At 36.3% G+C, this 18189-nt stretch overlaps 1 protein-coding gene across 2 annotated transcripts in view; it reads right to left on the bottom strand.

Annotated features, from left to right (window-relative positions):
• Nucleotides 1-18189, bottom strand: part of gapvd1 (GTPase activating protein and VPS9 domains 1) — a 60214-nt gene that overhangs the window by 41665 nt on the left and 360 nt on the right. For both annotated transcript variants that reach the window (XM_058389762.1, XM_058389763.1), the window contains exons 2-7: nt 10415-10628; nt 6013-6280; nt 5309-5884; nt 1650-1736; nt 1391-1525; nt 719-899 (exon numbers count right to left, since the gene is read on the bottom strand). In XM_058389762.1, the coding sequence (XP_058245745.1) occupies nt 719-899; nt 1391-1525; nt 1650-1736; nt 5309-5884; nt 6013-6280; nt 10415-10599 (1432 nt within the window). In that variant the 5' untranslated portion in view covers nt 10600-10628. The remainder of the gene's footprint in view (nt 1-718; nt 900-1390; nt 1526-1649; nt 1737-5308; nt 5885-6012; nt 6281-10414; nt 10629-18189) is intronic.

Here is an 18189-nt window from a genome sequence, read left to right as displayed (position 1 = left end):
AAACAAAATAACGAATCCAAAAGCACAACGACAATTCAGACAAACTAGAAATTAAAGGTATAGTTTGAGAATGGAATTCTTACTACTGATTGGAAGAGACATCTGTCAAACAAAAAGTACAGTACGCCACAGTAGAAGAAAGTGGATTTGTGAGTGTATGAACCCAGTTCTGCTCTAATAGCATTCCTTACATTGTTTAATCTGTAATAGTTTTGTCTTCTGAACGCAACTGCATTCTTCAGGTGTGTTTTTAGAGATAGTAAATTAATGTCATGATCATATCCAAAAATACCGGTACATGAATGTCATTCCTCAAAGTAGTGTTGAATGAATTCCATTTTCTCCTTGATTGCCAATGGACATTTTTGTTATTTTCTTAGAGTTAAAGTTGCACTATCAAAAAAGGGTTTAAAGTGAACTCAGAACTTCACACAATGTACAAGAAATAAAGTTAGATACACAATTTCCTACTTCTTGTATGTCTTGAGTGACAGATGTCTCATCCAAACAGAGGTAAGAACTTCATTCGCAAACTATACCTACCTTTTCCGGTTTGTCTGAATGGTCATTTAGACATGTCATGTTTTCTAATTTATTTTGTTTATGGATTCATTATTTTGTTTTACACTTCTCAGCCACCATAATGATCCTCTCTGATGAGAGTAAATACTACATCTTTCATTACTAAGCTGTAGCAAAAATGAAATTGTGCAAATACCTAGGGGCAGTCTGTTCCTCCTGTTTGCAGGTGTAGTAGCTGGGGAAAGCTGAGGTGTGAGCTCCAAACTGTTGCTCTTGACTGCCTGGGAGTGAGGTACATTGGCTAGCAGAGTCTCCAGAGCTAAATGATCTTCCTCTCTGAGTTGGTCTGCAGCAGTAACACTGCGCACAAAGTCCACCTGAACAGAGCAAATACTTATAGTAAAAAAAAAGTAGTAAGCCAGAAAGGGTGTGAGTGTAATCAGTAATATTATTACAACTTTGGCTTGTGCGATTTAATGATTTTATTATCCCTTCACCATATGACTTTCACAATGTCCAATGTTGTGTACTCCAATTATGACATTACCACGTCTAACTACCTTTAAGCATTTCATGCAGAATATCCAAAATAAAAAATCTGCATATGCTAGTATGAGTAATTACTGAAAATGTTTCAATGAATGAAAAACATTCAGTAAAACTTGAAATGAGCTAATCAACACATTATCCTTTAACCTCAGTGCATACTCGAGAGAGAAAGAAAGGTAATTGTGGACATAAAAATATTAAACTGGCTTAAAAGTATCAAATCTGTCGCTTATCTAATGTTAATAGCAATGATAAAAAGTGAATGAAAAAATGATTGCATAAGCCTAACTATAGCCTACTAAATATGAATTATTATTACCAAAGACAGAAGCTGATTGTTTGTGATATAAACTACTGTTCGTGTGAGACCCTCTAAAAGGTTCATTGAAGACATAGGGGGGGTCTCCACAGTTCTTCCACCAATCATTACATCCAAAAATGCAGCAACACAACTCTAAGGAGACAAACCCAACAGTTAAGCAGTGAAACCACCACAATATATTACATGAAACAACTTAAAACGACATAAGTGTAAATTAACTGGTCTATGATTCATAAACATACAAATACAGACATACTTTGTCAAACTTTGACAAATTGCTTTTCCGTCGAGGATCTCCATCATCTGTGTCAGCCATTGCTAACTGATGTAGCAACTGCCCCACCTGTGATTCAAAATAATTGTGATTATGATTCAAAATTATTGTGATTTCACTTATGCAAAAATCCCAACCATATGTAACCCGGCCATGAAAGAAAATACTTAATACTTAATATTTTCCTCAAAATTATACAAAGAATACCCCATAATGACAATGTGAAAGAAGTTTGTTTGAAATCTTTGCAAATTTATTTTATTTGTTTTTTGTTTGTATTATTACAAACAAAAAACACCTGCACATAAGTATTCACAGCCATTGCTCAATACTTTGTTGAAGCACCACTGGCACCAATTACAACCTTAAGTTTTTTTTTTTTTTGATTATGATGCTACAAGCTTGGCACACCTATTTTTGAGCAATTTCTCCCATTCAGCATTCCAGGGCGCTCTGGACCAGGTTTTCATCAGGTCTCTGTACATTGCTGCATTCTTCTTTCCCTCCATCCTGACTTGTCTCCCAGTTCCTGCCGCTGAAAAACATCCCCACAGCATGATGTTGCCACCACCATACTTCACTGTAGGGATGGTATTGGCCACGTGATGAGGGGTGCTAGGTTTCCCCCAGACAATTGTTGTTTCTCTATGGTCCGAGTCTCCTTCAGGTGCCTTTTTTCAAACTCCAGGCGAACTGTCCACTCTACCATACAGGCCTGATTTTTGGAGTGCTGCAGAGATGGCCGTTCTTCTGGAAGGTTCTCCTCTCCCCACAGAGAAAAGCTGTAGCTCTTTCAGAGTGACCATCAGGTTCTTGGTCAGCTCCCTGACTAAGGCCATTCTCCCCTGATCACTCAGTTTGCCCGAGCGGCCCACTCTAGGAAGAGTCCTGGTGGTTCCAATCCATTTACGGATGATGGAGGCCACTGTGCTCATTGGGACCTTCAACGCTGCAGAAATTTTTCTGTACCCTTCCCCAGATCTGTGCCTCAATACAATCCTGTCTCCGGGGTCTACAGACAATTCCTTGGACTTCATGGCTTTGTTTTTGCTCTGACATGCACTGTTAACTGTGGGACCTTATATAGACCTGTGTGTACATTTCTAAATCATGTCCAATCAACTGAGTTTACCACAGGTGTACTCCAATCAAGTTTTAGAAACATCTCAAGGATGATCAGTGGAAACAGGATGCACCTGAGCTTTTGAGTGTCATAGCAAAGGCTGTGAATACTTACATACACGTGATTTTTTCATTTTTTATTTTTAATAAATTTGCAAATATTTCAAACAAACTTATTTCACATTGTCATGTTGAAGTATTGTTTATAGAATTTTAAGGCAAATAATAAATGTAATCCATTTTGGAATAAGCCTGTAACATAACAAAATGTGGAAAAAGTTAAGAGCTGTAAATACTTTGCAGGTGCACTGTATGTTTATTCAAATTTAATTGAGGGGGGGAAAAAAAAAAAAAAAAAAAAAAAAAAAAGAGTCATATCCTGGATCAGTTTTTGTTTTGCAATGGAAAAAGCTATCCTGTTAACTCAAAACTTTCACCATGAAGCCCTCTTATTAATAATCGGTTTCCACCCACAAAACTGCCTACTAGATAATGTTAAGCAGAATAAGCATGAATGAGCATATTTACAGTTGTTCCTATTTTTATGTTCCTATTTTTAAGGGAAAAATGCTGTAAGGTAAGAAACATGAGACAATCTTAAATAAAGCAATACTTTAAACAAACCCAGAAAATCAGAAGTATTAGCATTTTAGACAATACCCTATTATCTCCCACTATTTCCACTAATAAAACCCTAAATCACCCCATGTCCAAAGAAAGAAAGAAAGAAAGAAAGAAAGAAAGAAAGAAAGAAAGAAAGAAAGAAAGAAAGAAAGAAAGAGTTAGATGAAAAGTTTCCCAAGATGAAGAAAGCTATAAAATATTGCCATCTGTCTAGGAGGTATGCTGGACATAATAACTGCAAGGGGAAGTCTGATATCGTCATTGTTGGATTTTAACATTAACTCAATTAACTGAAATGTATCTGTATGCTTTTCCATCATAGCCTCACATGGTGGCTTGGGAGGAAGAGTAGGGTAATTTTGGAAAATACAGTGTGCGCAGTGCCTAAACAGTACATAGTTCTGAATAACCATAAAATATGTGGTAGGACACAATGAGTGATCCTAAGAATGGTGAATACTACTGGGATATTTGTGAAAGCAGAGGCATAAATAGGTAACAAGAAAGTAAGAAAAGCCAATAATGATTAAGTACATGACTGGGCCTCCAAAATACAGGAGTCCAAAAAGCCAACCCAAAACAAAATGTTATGAATATAAAACAATGACTGAAGCACTCTCAAATTCCATAAAAGGGTAATATTTTGGTCAACAGAGGTGAGAAAAACATTTAGGCAGAAACAGGCACAAACATTTGGCAAATTATATCGTCTCATAAATTCAGAATTTGAATCTGTAAGGGGAAGGAATTAGCAAAAAAGGAGAAGGCAGAATCCTAGTTACATTGCTCTCTAAATATAACAACCAAATCCACTAAACTTGAAGGGAAAGTCAGACAGTTGAAGCTGCAATAAAGGCGTAGCAATGGGATAACACTCACTATTAAGATTATTCAGGGAAACAAACTCGTCCTGTACTGCTACCTGCAGGTTCTCATCAGTCAAAATTCTTCACAAAGGAGACTTTGCCTTCTAGTAGACTGCATACAGTCTGTTCATTACTAAACTGCCCAAATCTCATGATAAATGCCTGCTTCATGTTTTGAAACACCTAGCTCTGCTGGCTCCAGTTGCAATCCTTGCTATAAAATGCCTTCTGTTATGTTGGAAAATGTGTCAGATTTCCTTACTTTACTGGGTTGCAGTGAAATTCAGTTTCATTTGAATCACACAGACAAACTACAAACAAGAGTCAACTCAATCCATCTCTCTCCTAGAATTTTAGACTCTTTGCTCCAATACTTTAACTTGCCTAAAATTTGGGTGTTCTGGCAACAAAGGTGCACATCAAGATGAAAATATCAGACATCTGACATTCTGATTTACTGCATAATATTCATGCTTTGATCTTAAACCCAAATGTCTTTACTGTATAACAAAAACTTAAATGCCGTTTCTGTTCTAAAACTTTTGGACAGGTATGTAACGCATCACTATGGTTAAAATTAATTATTAATGTGTTCACACTTAGGCCCATTTAATCTTTTCCCCCAATTTTCCATAACATTGTTATTTATGTAGAATATACATTGATGGATTAAATAATAATCTAAAAATTGCTCTCAATTCACTGTGACAAAAAGTGATTTCTCCATGTCAGTCATTTGTTTAACCAGGAAAACCTCATTTCAATAGGGGGGAAAAAGAAGACTCTTTTTAGGCCCTTTTTTTCAGATTTTTGAGTGATAACCTACAGCAGCATATACCAAGGTTAAAATGTCACATTTCCACACAAAATGCATGAAGGTTGGTAGGTCTGTAGAAGAACTGATAAAAGGAGAATATAAAACTTAGCAAATGTTTCTTTACTTAAAGAAAATAATTTTTGAATGCATTGTCAGCATACCTAGAGTCTTGACCTGCTTATGCTATATGACAATATCATGATAAATCCTACCTGCATTAGGTTAAATCGTGCCACTTCATTAATAGGAGCATCTGAGATGATTCCATACTGTTCAGGGTTGACAATAGCTGGGCAGATGAAACATGTTAGCAACAGGTCTGTGCACATGGTTCTCACCTCCCCAACCTCCAGCCCCTCTACTTGCACCAGTGACTTGTACATCTGTGATACAATCCAGCGCAAGCTTTGAGGGAAGCAATAGGTATTTTGCTTCAAATAGCCAATAAATGAATTAACAAGAGCCACAAGCTTGGCTTGGTTGGACTCTACAACTGCCTGAACCTTTTTAGAGTAAGAATCTGAGCCCTTCTCCCCAAACAGGCGCTCTTGTTGTGTTGGTGTGAACCTTTCAGTCACTTTGGCTGGATCAGTCTCTAGGTGGTCTTCATCCTCCACCAGTAGCTGCATAATGGGCTCATGTAAGGTGGCAGTGAGGAACAGCTTGGCAGAATACAGGCCCTCGGAGAATAGTTTAAACAGGATACTAAAAGCACATGTCCCCCGACGTAGCAGACGTCGTGGATTATCACTCTCCTTAAGCTCGAACTCAACTAGGTAACGCAGAACCTAAAAGTTAAACAGGAGACTGTTATAAATTTAAAAAAACAGCAATGACCAGTCAGTTTCTATTTTATACTGTTAACATTATTTCTATAGTAAATGTGATTCAGGTGAGTGTCTGGCTGTTTATGTACTTGTAATAGGTAGATTTCATCCTCTTGCATGATGCAGTTGCCATAAAGTGAGGTAAAAACAGTGTGGATCACTCCTTGTGTATGTTCTTGGTTAATCTTCTCTCCAGTAACCAGACACGAGGCCACCAGGCGTGGATTTTCCCTCAGCCGGCCAAGAAACTCTCCATAGATACTCTCCTGAAATCCCAGTGTCTTGTAGCCATCAACAAACTGTGTACTCTCCAAGACCTTAGCATGCAAGCAGCATTCGGCTGGGGATGCCTCAGCACTGTAAAAAGAAATGCAGTGATTCACACTAAGACTACAAGTAACTATTATGCTGGCTCAACAAAGATATTGTGTTGTTTAATTGTATTATTATTATTAGTTTTATTATTATTATAGGGGTGCTTGTGCAGCAAAGGATCACTATTGAGAGCTAAATTTTTTATAATACTACTAATAATTTTATTTAATAATAATAATAATAATAATATTAGTGGTGTAACAAAGTATGCAACCCAAGTATCCATTTATTTCACTCTGCAATATATCTTTATATCAGTCTACCTATATTACTCTTTCACTCCTTTGGTCATTCTATTATTACTACTTTCTCTTCATCCATTAATATTCATGCATGTCAGATGACATCACATGCACAATAAGTGGAATCACAAGGTTAATGCAACATGTGACATAACTATATTATTTCTGTTACTGCTGTACCTACAATGTACATAATGCACACATTCTTGCACAATATATAATTAAACATCTTTATCTGCACTTCTACAATTTCTACTATTTGCACTTCTGGTAGATGCTAAACGGCATTTCATTGCTATGTACCTGTACTTTGCAATGACAATAAACATCCATCCATCCATCCATCCGCTGAATGTGAAGAATTTCACCATGGGTATTCTACTGACATCACCGGCACGAAATATTTTATTATTCCACAAAATATGTGTAATAATAAAACTACCACAACATACCAAAAGTTCCTAACTGTTATAACTCATTGACCTTTCAAGCTACTGCAACCAATTCAGCAGAGTCCTTCAAAATGTTCAGAATGAAAAGGTGTGTTTGTTAAAACTTTCCCTATCGCAGACTATGTTAAATCTCTAAAACTCCCATTCACTTACACTAAAAGTTCAGAGCCTGGCTTAGAACTTTGGGTTGGTGCAGTGGTTCAGGGGCAGCTGCAAAGCAGGGTGTTTTCTTTGGTACCTGTCTACTTTATCAATTTCATGAAGGACAGGTTTAAATAGCCAGTAACCTAGTTAGATAATACTAAGTCATAGCACAGAACAGCAATTGTGATTCTAAAATAATTGGCTTTCAGACATTCAGTCAAACACAGGAAAGCCAAAAGCTTCAGTTGCCATTTACATCTGATGTTTTGAACAGCTGGTATTGTGATTTTATGACTGTGTATTATACAGACATCACATGCAAACGTATAAAACTTCATGTAAGAAATAACAGGACAGACCATGAGGTTGTAGTACAACAGCTATGCTCATATCTACATAGGAATAACATTCAAGAAATGTATTAGTCAGGAATTAGGTCTTATCATAGCACAGAGAAAGCACTGGTTAAAGTGGTAAATGACCATACTACAGGCCTCTTATCAGAGTTGTATCTCCCTGCAGGTGTTGCTTGGCCTGTAGCTACTGACACTGTGTTGCTATTGACACTGATCATACTATTCTACTTGATAGGCTAGAAAATGGAGTTAAGGGAACAGCCCTCTCCAGGCTTAGGTCCAATTTGACCAATCTGTATCAGTTTGTAAATAAAACAGGTGACTTCTCTTTATATACTAAGGTTATGTTCAGTGTTCCACAAGGTACTATTTGAGACCCACTGCGTTTCTGCTTCTATATGCTAACTCTTGGTACAATTATTTGTACAACATGCTTTTAACTTTCAATGTTATGCAGACGACACACAGTCATGCTTCAGCAAAGTCATATGAGGGGCACCAGTTTAATAAGATTGAAGAATGTGTTTAATGTCTAAAGGACGCTAGACAGTGGATGCTTATTAACTTCCTCATGCTTAATTCTACCAAGGCAGAATTGATTGTAGTAGAACAACATGCAGCCAGACGTAAGCTTGCTGAGTACAGAGTAACTCTGGATGTTTTTTTCTTTCCTCATTTACAGCAGTAAGATTATTAACCCCAGTCTTTCATTTGAAGCTCATGTAGATATCACTAGGATAGCCTTCTTTCATCTCAGAAATATTGCTAAGATAAGAAATATCATGACACTACATGATGCAGAAATAGTTCATGCTTTTGCTTTCTCTTGTTTGAATTACTGTAATGCCTTACTGTCTGAATGTTCCAGTAGGTGCATAAGCAAGCTTTAGTGCAGCAGCTAGAGTCCTAACTAGAACCAGAAGATATGAACACATCAACTCCTATCTTACCTATACTGCATTGTCTCCCAGTCAAAATTTGCATCAATTATAAAATCTTACTACTGACCTATAAAGCACTGAATCGTCTAGTAGTGCCACAGAGCGTACCTGACCAAACTTTTTTTTTTTTAATGATTTGCCATGTCTACTTCAATCAAAAGGTACAGTTTATTTGTTAGTAACTCAAATAGTTAAGGCTACAGCAGGGGGCAGAGCTTTTTTCTTGCAAAGTTATGGAACAGCCTTCCAATTAGTGTTCAAATCTCAGATACATTCTCAATGTTTAGCCCAGGCTGAAAATACATTTGTTCAGTCAAGATACTTATAAAAAGTTTTTCTTATGTAAAGGGGCATATTTAGGGGATTCATGGACACAGAGTGTTTTGGTGAACTGGGATGTTTGGATGCTGTTGCTTCAAGTCTGCCTCACTTTCTGGCTCTCCCTTGTAGTTATGCTGCCATATCTAGTTTTGCCAGAATCCCTGCCTGCACTTTGCACATAATATACATTGTCTTTAACCAACACATTATCACATTTTGTTTCTCTCCACCTTTCTCTCTCTGCTGAGTTACACATGCTATTCCTGAGTGCCCAGTGTGGCTGCTTTTTCTCTCTAGACCTGCCTGATCCATCCTGATGCCCTACTTCTGATTGGAGTCTCATCACTTTGTGTGCTCACTGCTGTTGAGGATGGCTACCTGGAGATGTATGGGACTGCTGTGGATAGAACCACTTGGAAACTATGGTGACAGCATCTTAGAGCTCAGTTCATAGAATATGTACAAAATTAAAAATATCAAATGAACTCGATAAACCCCTGCCCCTTTCCAGTGTTTTGTGCATCAAACAGTTCTCAAATCTGCAAGACAGACCTTTGGTAGTTTTAAAGCCTACATTACAGGTTTTTAAAATCCAAAAACTGTAATAAGTAAACCGTTTAATGCTGGTACTCAATAGCTATCTAAAATAGCACATAAATAAGCAGCTATTTAGTTGCAGTCTTCCTGCAAAGTTTTTTTTTTTTTTTTTTTTAAAGGGGTGATATTTTATGTTTCTTTCTCTCCCACAGGATACCTGTGCCAACCATCTTGTGCATACAATACAATAATAATTCATAGATCATTATACATTTCCAGTCACTCAACAATGCACTGTTACAAAGTACAGTAACACCTTGACTTACGAGTTTAATTCGTTCTGTGACCGAGCTCGTAACTCAATTTGCTCATATATCAAATCAAATTTCTCCATTAAAATGAATTGAAATGCTATTAATCCGTTCCAGCCCACCAAAAACCACACCAATTTTTTTTGTTACGTGTTTTTTAAATAAGAAAAATGTACTTTATAAATAACAAATGTATAAAACAATAATAATACATAATAAAAGAGAATGTAAAGAAATAAAACTGGTTTTATTAAGTGTATTTACGTTGAAGATCAGACGAAGATGCTGGTGGAGGTGGAGGAGATTGGCGGAGGAGGGTGGCGGAGTTTTCATTTCGTGCTCTATCACTTAACTTACTCGCTACACACTTAATGCTACAATTAATTGCTAAATTTAACTTACACACTTATGCTACACTATCATTAAACTTAATTGCTACTTTATTTTTTTTTAAAAATTTTTTCACTTAATCATCTTCACTGACTTTTGCCTTTTTCTCCACACTTTCCTCGCTTTCACTTGCATAAAAACCTGTCCAAGGAGGTTTGTTTCTTCCACCCTTTCAAAATGTTTGGAAAATGAGTGAGGAAGTGTCGTTACACAGCGCCAACGCACGACCTGGAGATAACCACGTGAACTGACCGCTCGCTGGGCTACCTAGTGGCGGGTGGTGTAAGCTCACTCGCTCGTAACTCAGATCTCGGCTCGTATCTTAAAGCAAAAAATCGACCGAGCGACGGCTCATACCTCGGAAAACTCGTAAGTTGAGTCACTCGTAAGTCAAGGTTTCACTGTATTCCTGATGAAGTTACCTGGTGAGAATAAGGCGATCAAGGTTAATCCTCTGTTGTTTGGCTATCCAGGCTGTACGGTAGAGCCTTTCTGCAGTCTTTAGTACTTCACAGTTGAGCCGCTGAATAAGCTGTTTCTCTGAAGCCACGTATAGTCTCTCCTGTTTCAGGTGGTGGGCCAGAGTGTGAATGTCTGGCTTCACCATCTTTTAGCTTAGCCACAGGACAGAAAACACTGAAGAGGGTATAAAACAACAACAAAAAAAAGTTGACACTGTGGTCTAACTGGGCTATACAATCATTCAATGACTAGAAATAACATTTTTTGCTCAATCTTAGGCCATAACAACTAGCACAATGGTAGCTAACAATGTTTTTGTAACGATGTTCTGGCATGATCTGGATACATCAGCTATAACATTATGATCACTGACAGATTAAGTGAACACCACTAATTATCTAACCCATCATGGCATCTGTTAGTAGGTGAGATATATTAGGCAGCAGGTAAACATTTTGTCCTCAATGTTGATTTGTTAGATGCAGGAAAAATGGGCAAGCGTAAGGATCTGAGCGAGTTTGACAAGGGCCAAATTGTGATGATCAGAGCATTCCCAAAACTGCAGCTCTTGTGGGGTGTTCCCGTTCTGCAGTGGTCAGTATATATCAAAAGTATCCTTTAAGTCCCATAAGTTACAGGACTTAAAGGATCTGTTACCAACATTTTTGTACCAGATACCACAGCACACCTTCAGGGATCTAGTGAAGTCCATGCATCGATGGGTCAGGGCTGTTTAGGCAGCAAAAGGGGGACCGACACAATATTAGCCAGGTGGTCATATTGTTATGCCTGATCGGTGTATATTGGGAAGCAGAAAACACTAACCTTGGTTAATATAATTAACTGACGAAATAATTTTGCAAAATAAGCAAACAGCAGCATATCACAAAATATGGGTGTTATTCTAATATGCAAAAATGCATCGAAAAGCTCAGAATAAATAAACCATTATATTAAACAATAATAATTATTATGAATACAATGTAATATTTTTATATATTAATATTTTGTTGGTCCTCCCTTGTTTTGATTAGAGCAGCCATTCTCCTGGGCATTGACTGAATGAGCTTTGTGCACAAGTCGTGCGTTCTTGCCAAGTACTTTAGTAAGCTTCACTGAATTTGACCTGCATAACTTATGATTCAAGATTAGAATTTCCCAAAGGTTTTTAATGGGATTAAGGTCAAGGGACTGAGAAGACCACCTGAGGACTTCAAAATTCTGGTAACAAGGCGCGCCTTCGTTGCGCACAAACAGCATGCTTATGTTGGAAAATACGTGTTTGATCTCTAAACAGATCCTCCATACTCACTCAGCTGAAGCCAGACTGACAGCTGAGATGAAGAGGGTTGTGAATGTCCTGGAATGAATGAATGAATGAATGAATGAATGAATGAATGAATGAATAAATGAATGAACGAACGAACACTGACAGATTTGAAATTAATTCAAATTAAGTGAATGAATGTGTTTTTAAAGTGTTTTAATGTAATTATTGTCATAAATTTTAACCATTTAGTCAGATTAAACATGTCATTCCTAATTTCTTTATATGTCCTCTCCAAGGAGAAGGCCCCTCTTGAGACAGCAGTGATGTCTGCTGATGACAGAAAGAATGCTGCTGCAGCTGCACAAAAAAGGAGAAAGCGGCCCAGAGCAGCTTCTTCAAAGTCACTAAAGGCAAAACTCCTGGATCCGCAACAGGATGAGGCTCTTGAGCTACAGTCCTTCCTCCAGGCACAGATACTAGACGCTAAGGAGGACCCACTGGAGTGGTGGAGGGAATCCTGGAAGCACTACCCACAGCTCTCCAATCTGGCAAGGAAGCAACTGTGAATTATGACCTGCCTGCACTTCTCAGAAACCAGACCTTTTGGGAGATTACATTACCAAATTGAGCAGCCATACCAGCACTTGCCATGTTGTCTGAGAAAATCTTTTTTAAAACATTTATTTTCTATTACTTTAGCAGGCACAGCATATTTGATATAATTTATTTGATGTAATTCATTTTAATTTATTCTTTAAGTATATTAAATGTTTTTTTTTATTAAAATTTAATTTTTATATAAAAATTTTTTAAAGACTTATTTGATTTTCATTTTGAATTATATTTAAAGTTCAAGGAAATCCACTTTTAAAATGAGATAATAGATAATCAATAGATACTTTGCTGTTTCCAAAATCAAGGAGCCCTTGTGTTAAATAATCATGATAATATTGGCAAAAAAAAAAAACATGATTTTTGGCATAATCATGCAAATCCATAAGTAATGAAACAGCAAGCAAACTGAAGACATTTGGGTGAGATCAAAAGCTGAATTTGAGATGACATCAGAATTTCAGCTTATATATCCTGAGATTTACATCTAGGTGTGTTAACTTGGATAATAACCATTTGTTGAATTTCTTTCTTTCGATTTTTTATGTGATCAAAAATATTGGACTAACTAGGGATGCCACAATACTCAATATAATATTGAACCATCCGGTACGACCTCCACGGTTCAATACACGTATGTGAACCACGTTTTTTCGGTTTTTCCTTAAAACAATAATAACTATGTGTTTTATTACTCTCCGAACCGCCTGTTTGTGTTTGCCTGTACTGTATGTCTAAATTCCAAATAACATAGTAGGTGCAAATGAAACAGCACTGCAGCCAGAAACAGTGCTGAAGTAAACAAAGGCCTGACGAGAAAACAAGTATGCACTGGAACGACGTCAACTGATGCTATTACATTTTACCTGAGATTTTGATTTCATGTCATGAAAAGGTCAAAAAGCTAGTCATGAATATCAACAAATATGCTGGGATGGAGTGCAGTATTTAGGCAATAGGTTACTAATGGCTCTAGAGGAATTTTGCTATTGATTCTTTTGCTGCCATCTCACAACTACTACATGATCGATCTGCTTTAAATTAACCTTTGTCAGCATGACCCCAATTTATATACTCATACCTCCTGGTATCTGCTAAAAATGTAGGCCTCTGTCCCTGTATGAGCCTGACAAGACAGACACTTTCAGTGTGCATGAAGACTGTAGGTTCATTACATCATGGCTGATACAAGAACATGGTCTGCAATATGCTGTAGCTCATCACTCTTAGACACTTTTTCTCTCTCTCAGAATAGTCTCTCAGCTTTTTCAAACACATTTATTTATTTCAGTACTGTTTCTGACTGCAGCTCTGTTTATGTGCACTCTTCTACTCAAAACTCCTACTGGTATACCCTGATGTTTCTGTGAAGTTCCTGAAATTACAGTGCATCGTGTAGAATTCTGCCTTCACATCTTTTGGGCTGGTGTGACTGGCCATCATCCTACATGGTCTACAGTGGCAGTTTTCTAAAGATGCCTTGGTTATGTGTGTTGTCAGAATGACACATGAGCAGCGATCTTGTTATTTTGGGTATGTCTTTAATGCACTCCCTTGCAAATATAAGATAATCAACATTACTGCATATAATTCTCTTCGCATAGTGCATGTTCTGCTCTTACATTGACTATTATACATAAACGTTTGCTGAAGAAAAGAACAACAGTAGATCTCACGGTTAAGTGATCACTGATCATGATCATTCATGATTTTATGGCATTTCTTCCTCAAAGATGATGGTTTACCACAATCCTTCCAGGTTGTAACAATGCACTGGACAGGACTTTTTAGAGGTTTAAGCAATATCCTTAGCTGTTTTCTTAACTTGATGTAGACCAATAATTTGACTTCTGAAACAGAGGAGCATCTTTGCATGACAACTGGATATGTCTTCCTACGTGGCTGTTTAATTTCTTTGATGGCTGAAACATACAGTCTAGTTTAGTTTTTGTTGTGATCACATTAAAAACTTTTTAAATAATTAAATTACTACTAGAGTACAAAATTCTATTACAAGAGAATAAACTTCTTTATAGACCTACACTTTTAAAGTGCACCTAACTTTAGAATGTACAACATTTTCTAAGAGGGTCAGATGTCCACCAAAGCATAGTCTCACAAAGTCCGGTGTGAAACACATGTACACATTATGTCATTACAATAAAGACATACCAGAAGCTGTAAGAAGTTGTGTGTAACTGCAACTATTAGCGTTAGTGTTTAGTTGTTTTTTCCAATTACTTAAATCACACATTAACAAGGTTATAAGTCAGGACTGTAAGGAATTATTAAGCTATTGTAGTGAACAGCAATAGTGTCATAGCAGTATAGTGTAATGTAAAATATAGTGAAATATCACAGAAACAGCACAATGTGTTGTTTTCTTAATTTCAATCTCAATTCACATATAATAAAGAGTATTATCATCTCTACATTGCCTCAATATCCAGTATTTTTCTTTTGTTTCAGCTTGTGGAAGTAAAACTGACTCACATTACATGAAGTATTCATACTCGTATGTACTCCAGGAGTTGCTATCGCATGTTCTACACCAGAATTTACTGTTTTAATTAGGAGGTAAAGAAGGTCCAAATACTATGCAAGCTCCATGTTCCATTGTACGGATAATAAATAAATAAATGATTACACAAGCATAATAGTTCTGGGCAAAAAAGAAACATTGTGTGTTTTAAAACAATTTCATCAATTACAATGATAATGCTTTAGAATTAATTTTTACTGACTTGCTGGAGTGTACATCACCTACACTATGTCTTTTTTGGGAGGAGAAAAAAGATAAAGTGATGTGTATGACCTTGCAAGATTAAACTGCCCATTAAGGACAATAGGATTTGATTAGTAGCAGCATTACAAGAGTGCTTATATTTAGTTTAAGCACACTGGAAGGTTTTACTATTAATATCTCACCACTTGTCTGTGTTTGCCACATAAATTTCTCTTTCTAGTACTAATTGTTTATTACAGTAATATATACACAGCTCTGGAAAAAAAGGAGACCACTTCCCAATCTCCATATTTGAAACCTATTGAAAACCTCTGGAATGTCATCAAGAGGAAGATGGATGGTCACAAACTGAGCTGTTTGCTTTTTTGTAAAAAAAGAGTGGTATAAAGTTACCCAACAGCAACGTGAAAAACTGGTGGAGAGCATGCTAAAACTCATGCAAATCGGGGTTACTCCACCAAATACTGATTTCTTAATGTTATTTAGCCAAAGCATTAACACAATTTGTTTACAAATTATTTGTATTTTGTTTTATTTGAGTTATTAAAGCTCTGCAAATACTGCATGATCTTGGGTTATTTTGATGCGTTGTCATTTCCTTTAAATATACACTCTAAGTAACAATAGTTATATTTAGAATTTAGGAGAAATATTGTCAGCAGATCACAAAAAATGTTTTGGTGAGAAAACTGTTCATCTCACCAATACATAAGAAAGTGATTATTTTGCAGTGGTCTCTTATTTTTGTGTGTGTATGTCATGAAAATTATCAGTGGACCATCAGATTATTGTAAATGTGTTACCACAGCAAAGGGCTAAAATAAAAGCTTAAATGCTAAATGACACCAATTATACATACATGAGATTTGTTTAAACATTTATTTTAGTCCAGAAACTGTCAGTTTATATGATAATTCAATACTCATTTTTCTCTCCATGTACATAACTTTAAGTGCACAGTAGAGGTCAACTAATATAGGGTTTTTAATGTCCGATACCAATATCTAGAAAGTGTGGCTAATGTAACTCAAATTTAATTACAGTAATTGAGACATACAGAAAAGTGGTGAAACTAAATGAACATTTATTGTGTATAGCAAAATGTATAACAAAAAATTAAATATTAATAGTACTGGCTCTGTAAAGTATTCCCATAGTGGATTATTCTGTCCAGCCATCTAGCAGAATAAGAAAAAGAAAAAAGCATTTTAGTTAATGCTTATAAGTCATAATTTTAATTTTCCAATTATGTAAATAATTAGGGCTGCTTTAATTCAGTAGCAGGATAGAGATAACATTTATAGTTAATTTATTGAACAAATGTTAGCAATTGTAATTAAATAAAGACAAAAATAGTATTTGTAATTCTATTTTTTTCTAGAATTTACAGTTACTGATTTCATAGTTACTTTAACCAGTAACTATATGGCTGTTTTATTTTCTTACTGCAAGCAGAGAATATTATTTGAATAAGAAATATTTGTTAATTTGTTAATTTTATATTTGCCAGAATTAATACATTTTTATTTGCCAGAGACATTTCTCACAGCAACTGTGTTACACTATCAGACAACAAACAGTAGCATTCTGGTTGCAATTCTGAATTTGTTCAAGTAGTGAAAGAGCTACCTCAAATGTCTATGAATTATGTACTCTAGTTTATGGTAAGAAGTAAATAACCAGCTTCACTTTCAAACTTAAGCAGCTAGCTAATAATTTTAAGTCACTTATAATGAACACAGAATGAACAAACTAGTATGGGAAACAATCAGCAGCATGAGCAGGGCATGAGGGATTTTGTCATAGACAGACAGACAGAGAGAGAGGGAGAGAGAGAGAGAGAGAGAGAGAGAGAGAGAAAGAAAGAAAGAGAGACAAAGTGAGCATGTCCTCCAGGAGGCACTTCCAACCTGCTATTAGTTCCCAAACAGTAAATGGGAACTAACAGCAGGTAGGAACTTGAAAGTTGTGAGCGCGGAACTGAAAAATGTGTCAGACCATATACACCACAGGACTGGTGCAAGGAATCATTCCAATCAGTCAAATGAATGTCAATTTGCCATGCTATATATATTTACAAACTATAAACTCATTTCGCTTTGTTGCTCGTCACTTTTAAAATCATGTTTCTTTGTTGCATATATATGGAAAACATTTACTCCCAGGAAATCAATAGTGCACTTGCCAAAATTCACAGAGAACACAAAACCTTTTCACTTCCACTCCTTGTACATTTCATTCTGTACAATAGCATATCAACGGTGGGGTGGGTGGGGGCTGTGTGGTCCCTAGGAAGTAACCATTTCCCCTGAAACAGTATGAGGTGTGTGCATGTGACCAGTTATGTACAGAAAGACAAGGCTACAGCCACATCCTCTTGGACATCACACTTCCTAGGTTCTGGTCTGTCAGAAACAGAAAACTAAGCTCATGCGGCCCCTTCTATCCTCAGCCTTGATGCCCAGGCCTAAATAAATGACCTGGCAACAAAACCATTTCATCAATCATTCAGAAAAAGGTTTAAAGATTTAATGAATATCCTCAGACTATGTAGATCAGCCCTTTTGGCTGTAAACGTGTAGGTTATTAACTTGTAAACTGTAAAAATGTAGGTCATTAACTTGTAATCAGAAATCACTTTCTAACTTGGCAAGTGCCTAACCTTTAATCCTTACAACTTCCAAGATAACTTCAAATAAATGAAAAAAATAAAAATAATAGCTAGATAATAGCTAGGAAAAAATATATAGTGGACTAAGATATCTAGTTAATTATCTAATAATTAAGGGCGCTGTATTAATACAGTAGCTTCAATGATAAAACAATATGGCTTTAATTCGGCTATTAGGTTTCTACATTGCCTTGCCTCTTGTTTATTTATTTATTTTTACAATAGAGGTTACATAACTAAAAGGCATTTGCACAGAACAATGTTAGAAATGATGACGAGTTAAGAAGTAGACTAGATTGAAACCTCACTAGGTTGCTTGTTGGTTACTGGCTACAAGTCAACCTTCTGGTTACTTAGCTAATAATGCTTACTGCTAAACGTAAAAAAACCTTACTAAAATAAAATGAGACCGCACACGCAACTTACCTGTAACGTT

The sequence above is a fragment of the Hemibagrus wyckioides genome, linkage group LG05 (genome assembly GCF_019097595.1).
Source record: "Hemibagrus wyckioides isolate EC202008001 linkage group LG05, SWU_Hwy_1.0, whole genome shotgun sequence".
Taxonomy (NCBI): Eukaryota; Metazoa; Chordata; class Actinopteri; order Siluriformes; family Bagridae; genus Hemibagrus; species Hemibagrus wyckioides.
Note: the sequence above shows the minus strand (reverse complement) of the source record. Positions and strands in the feature narration are given on the sequence as shown.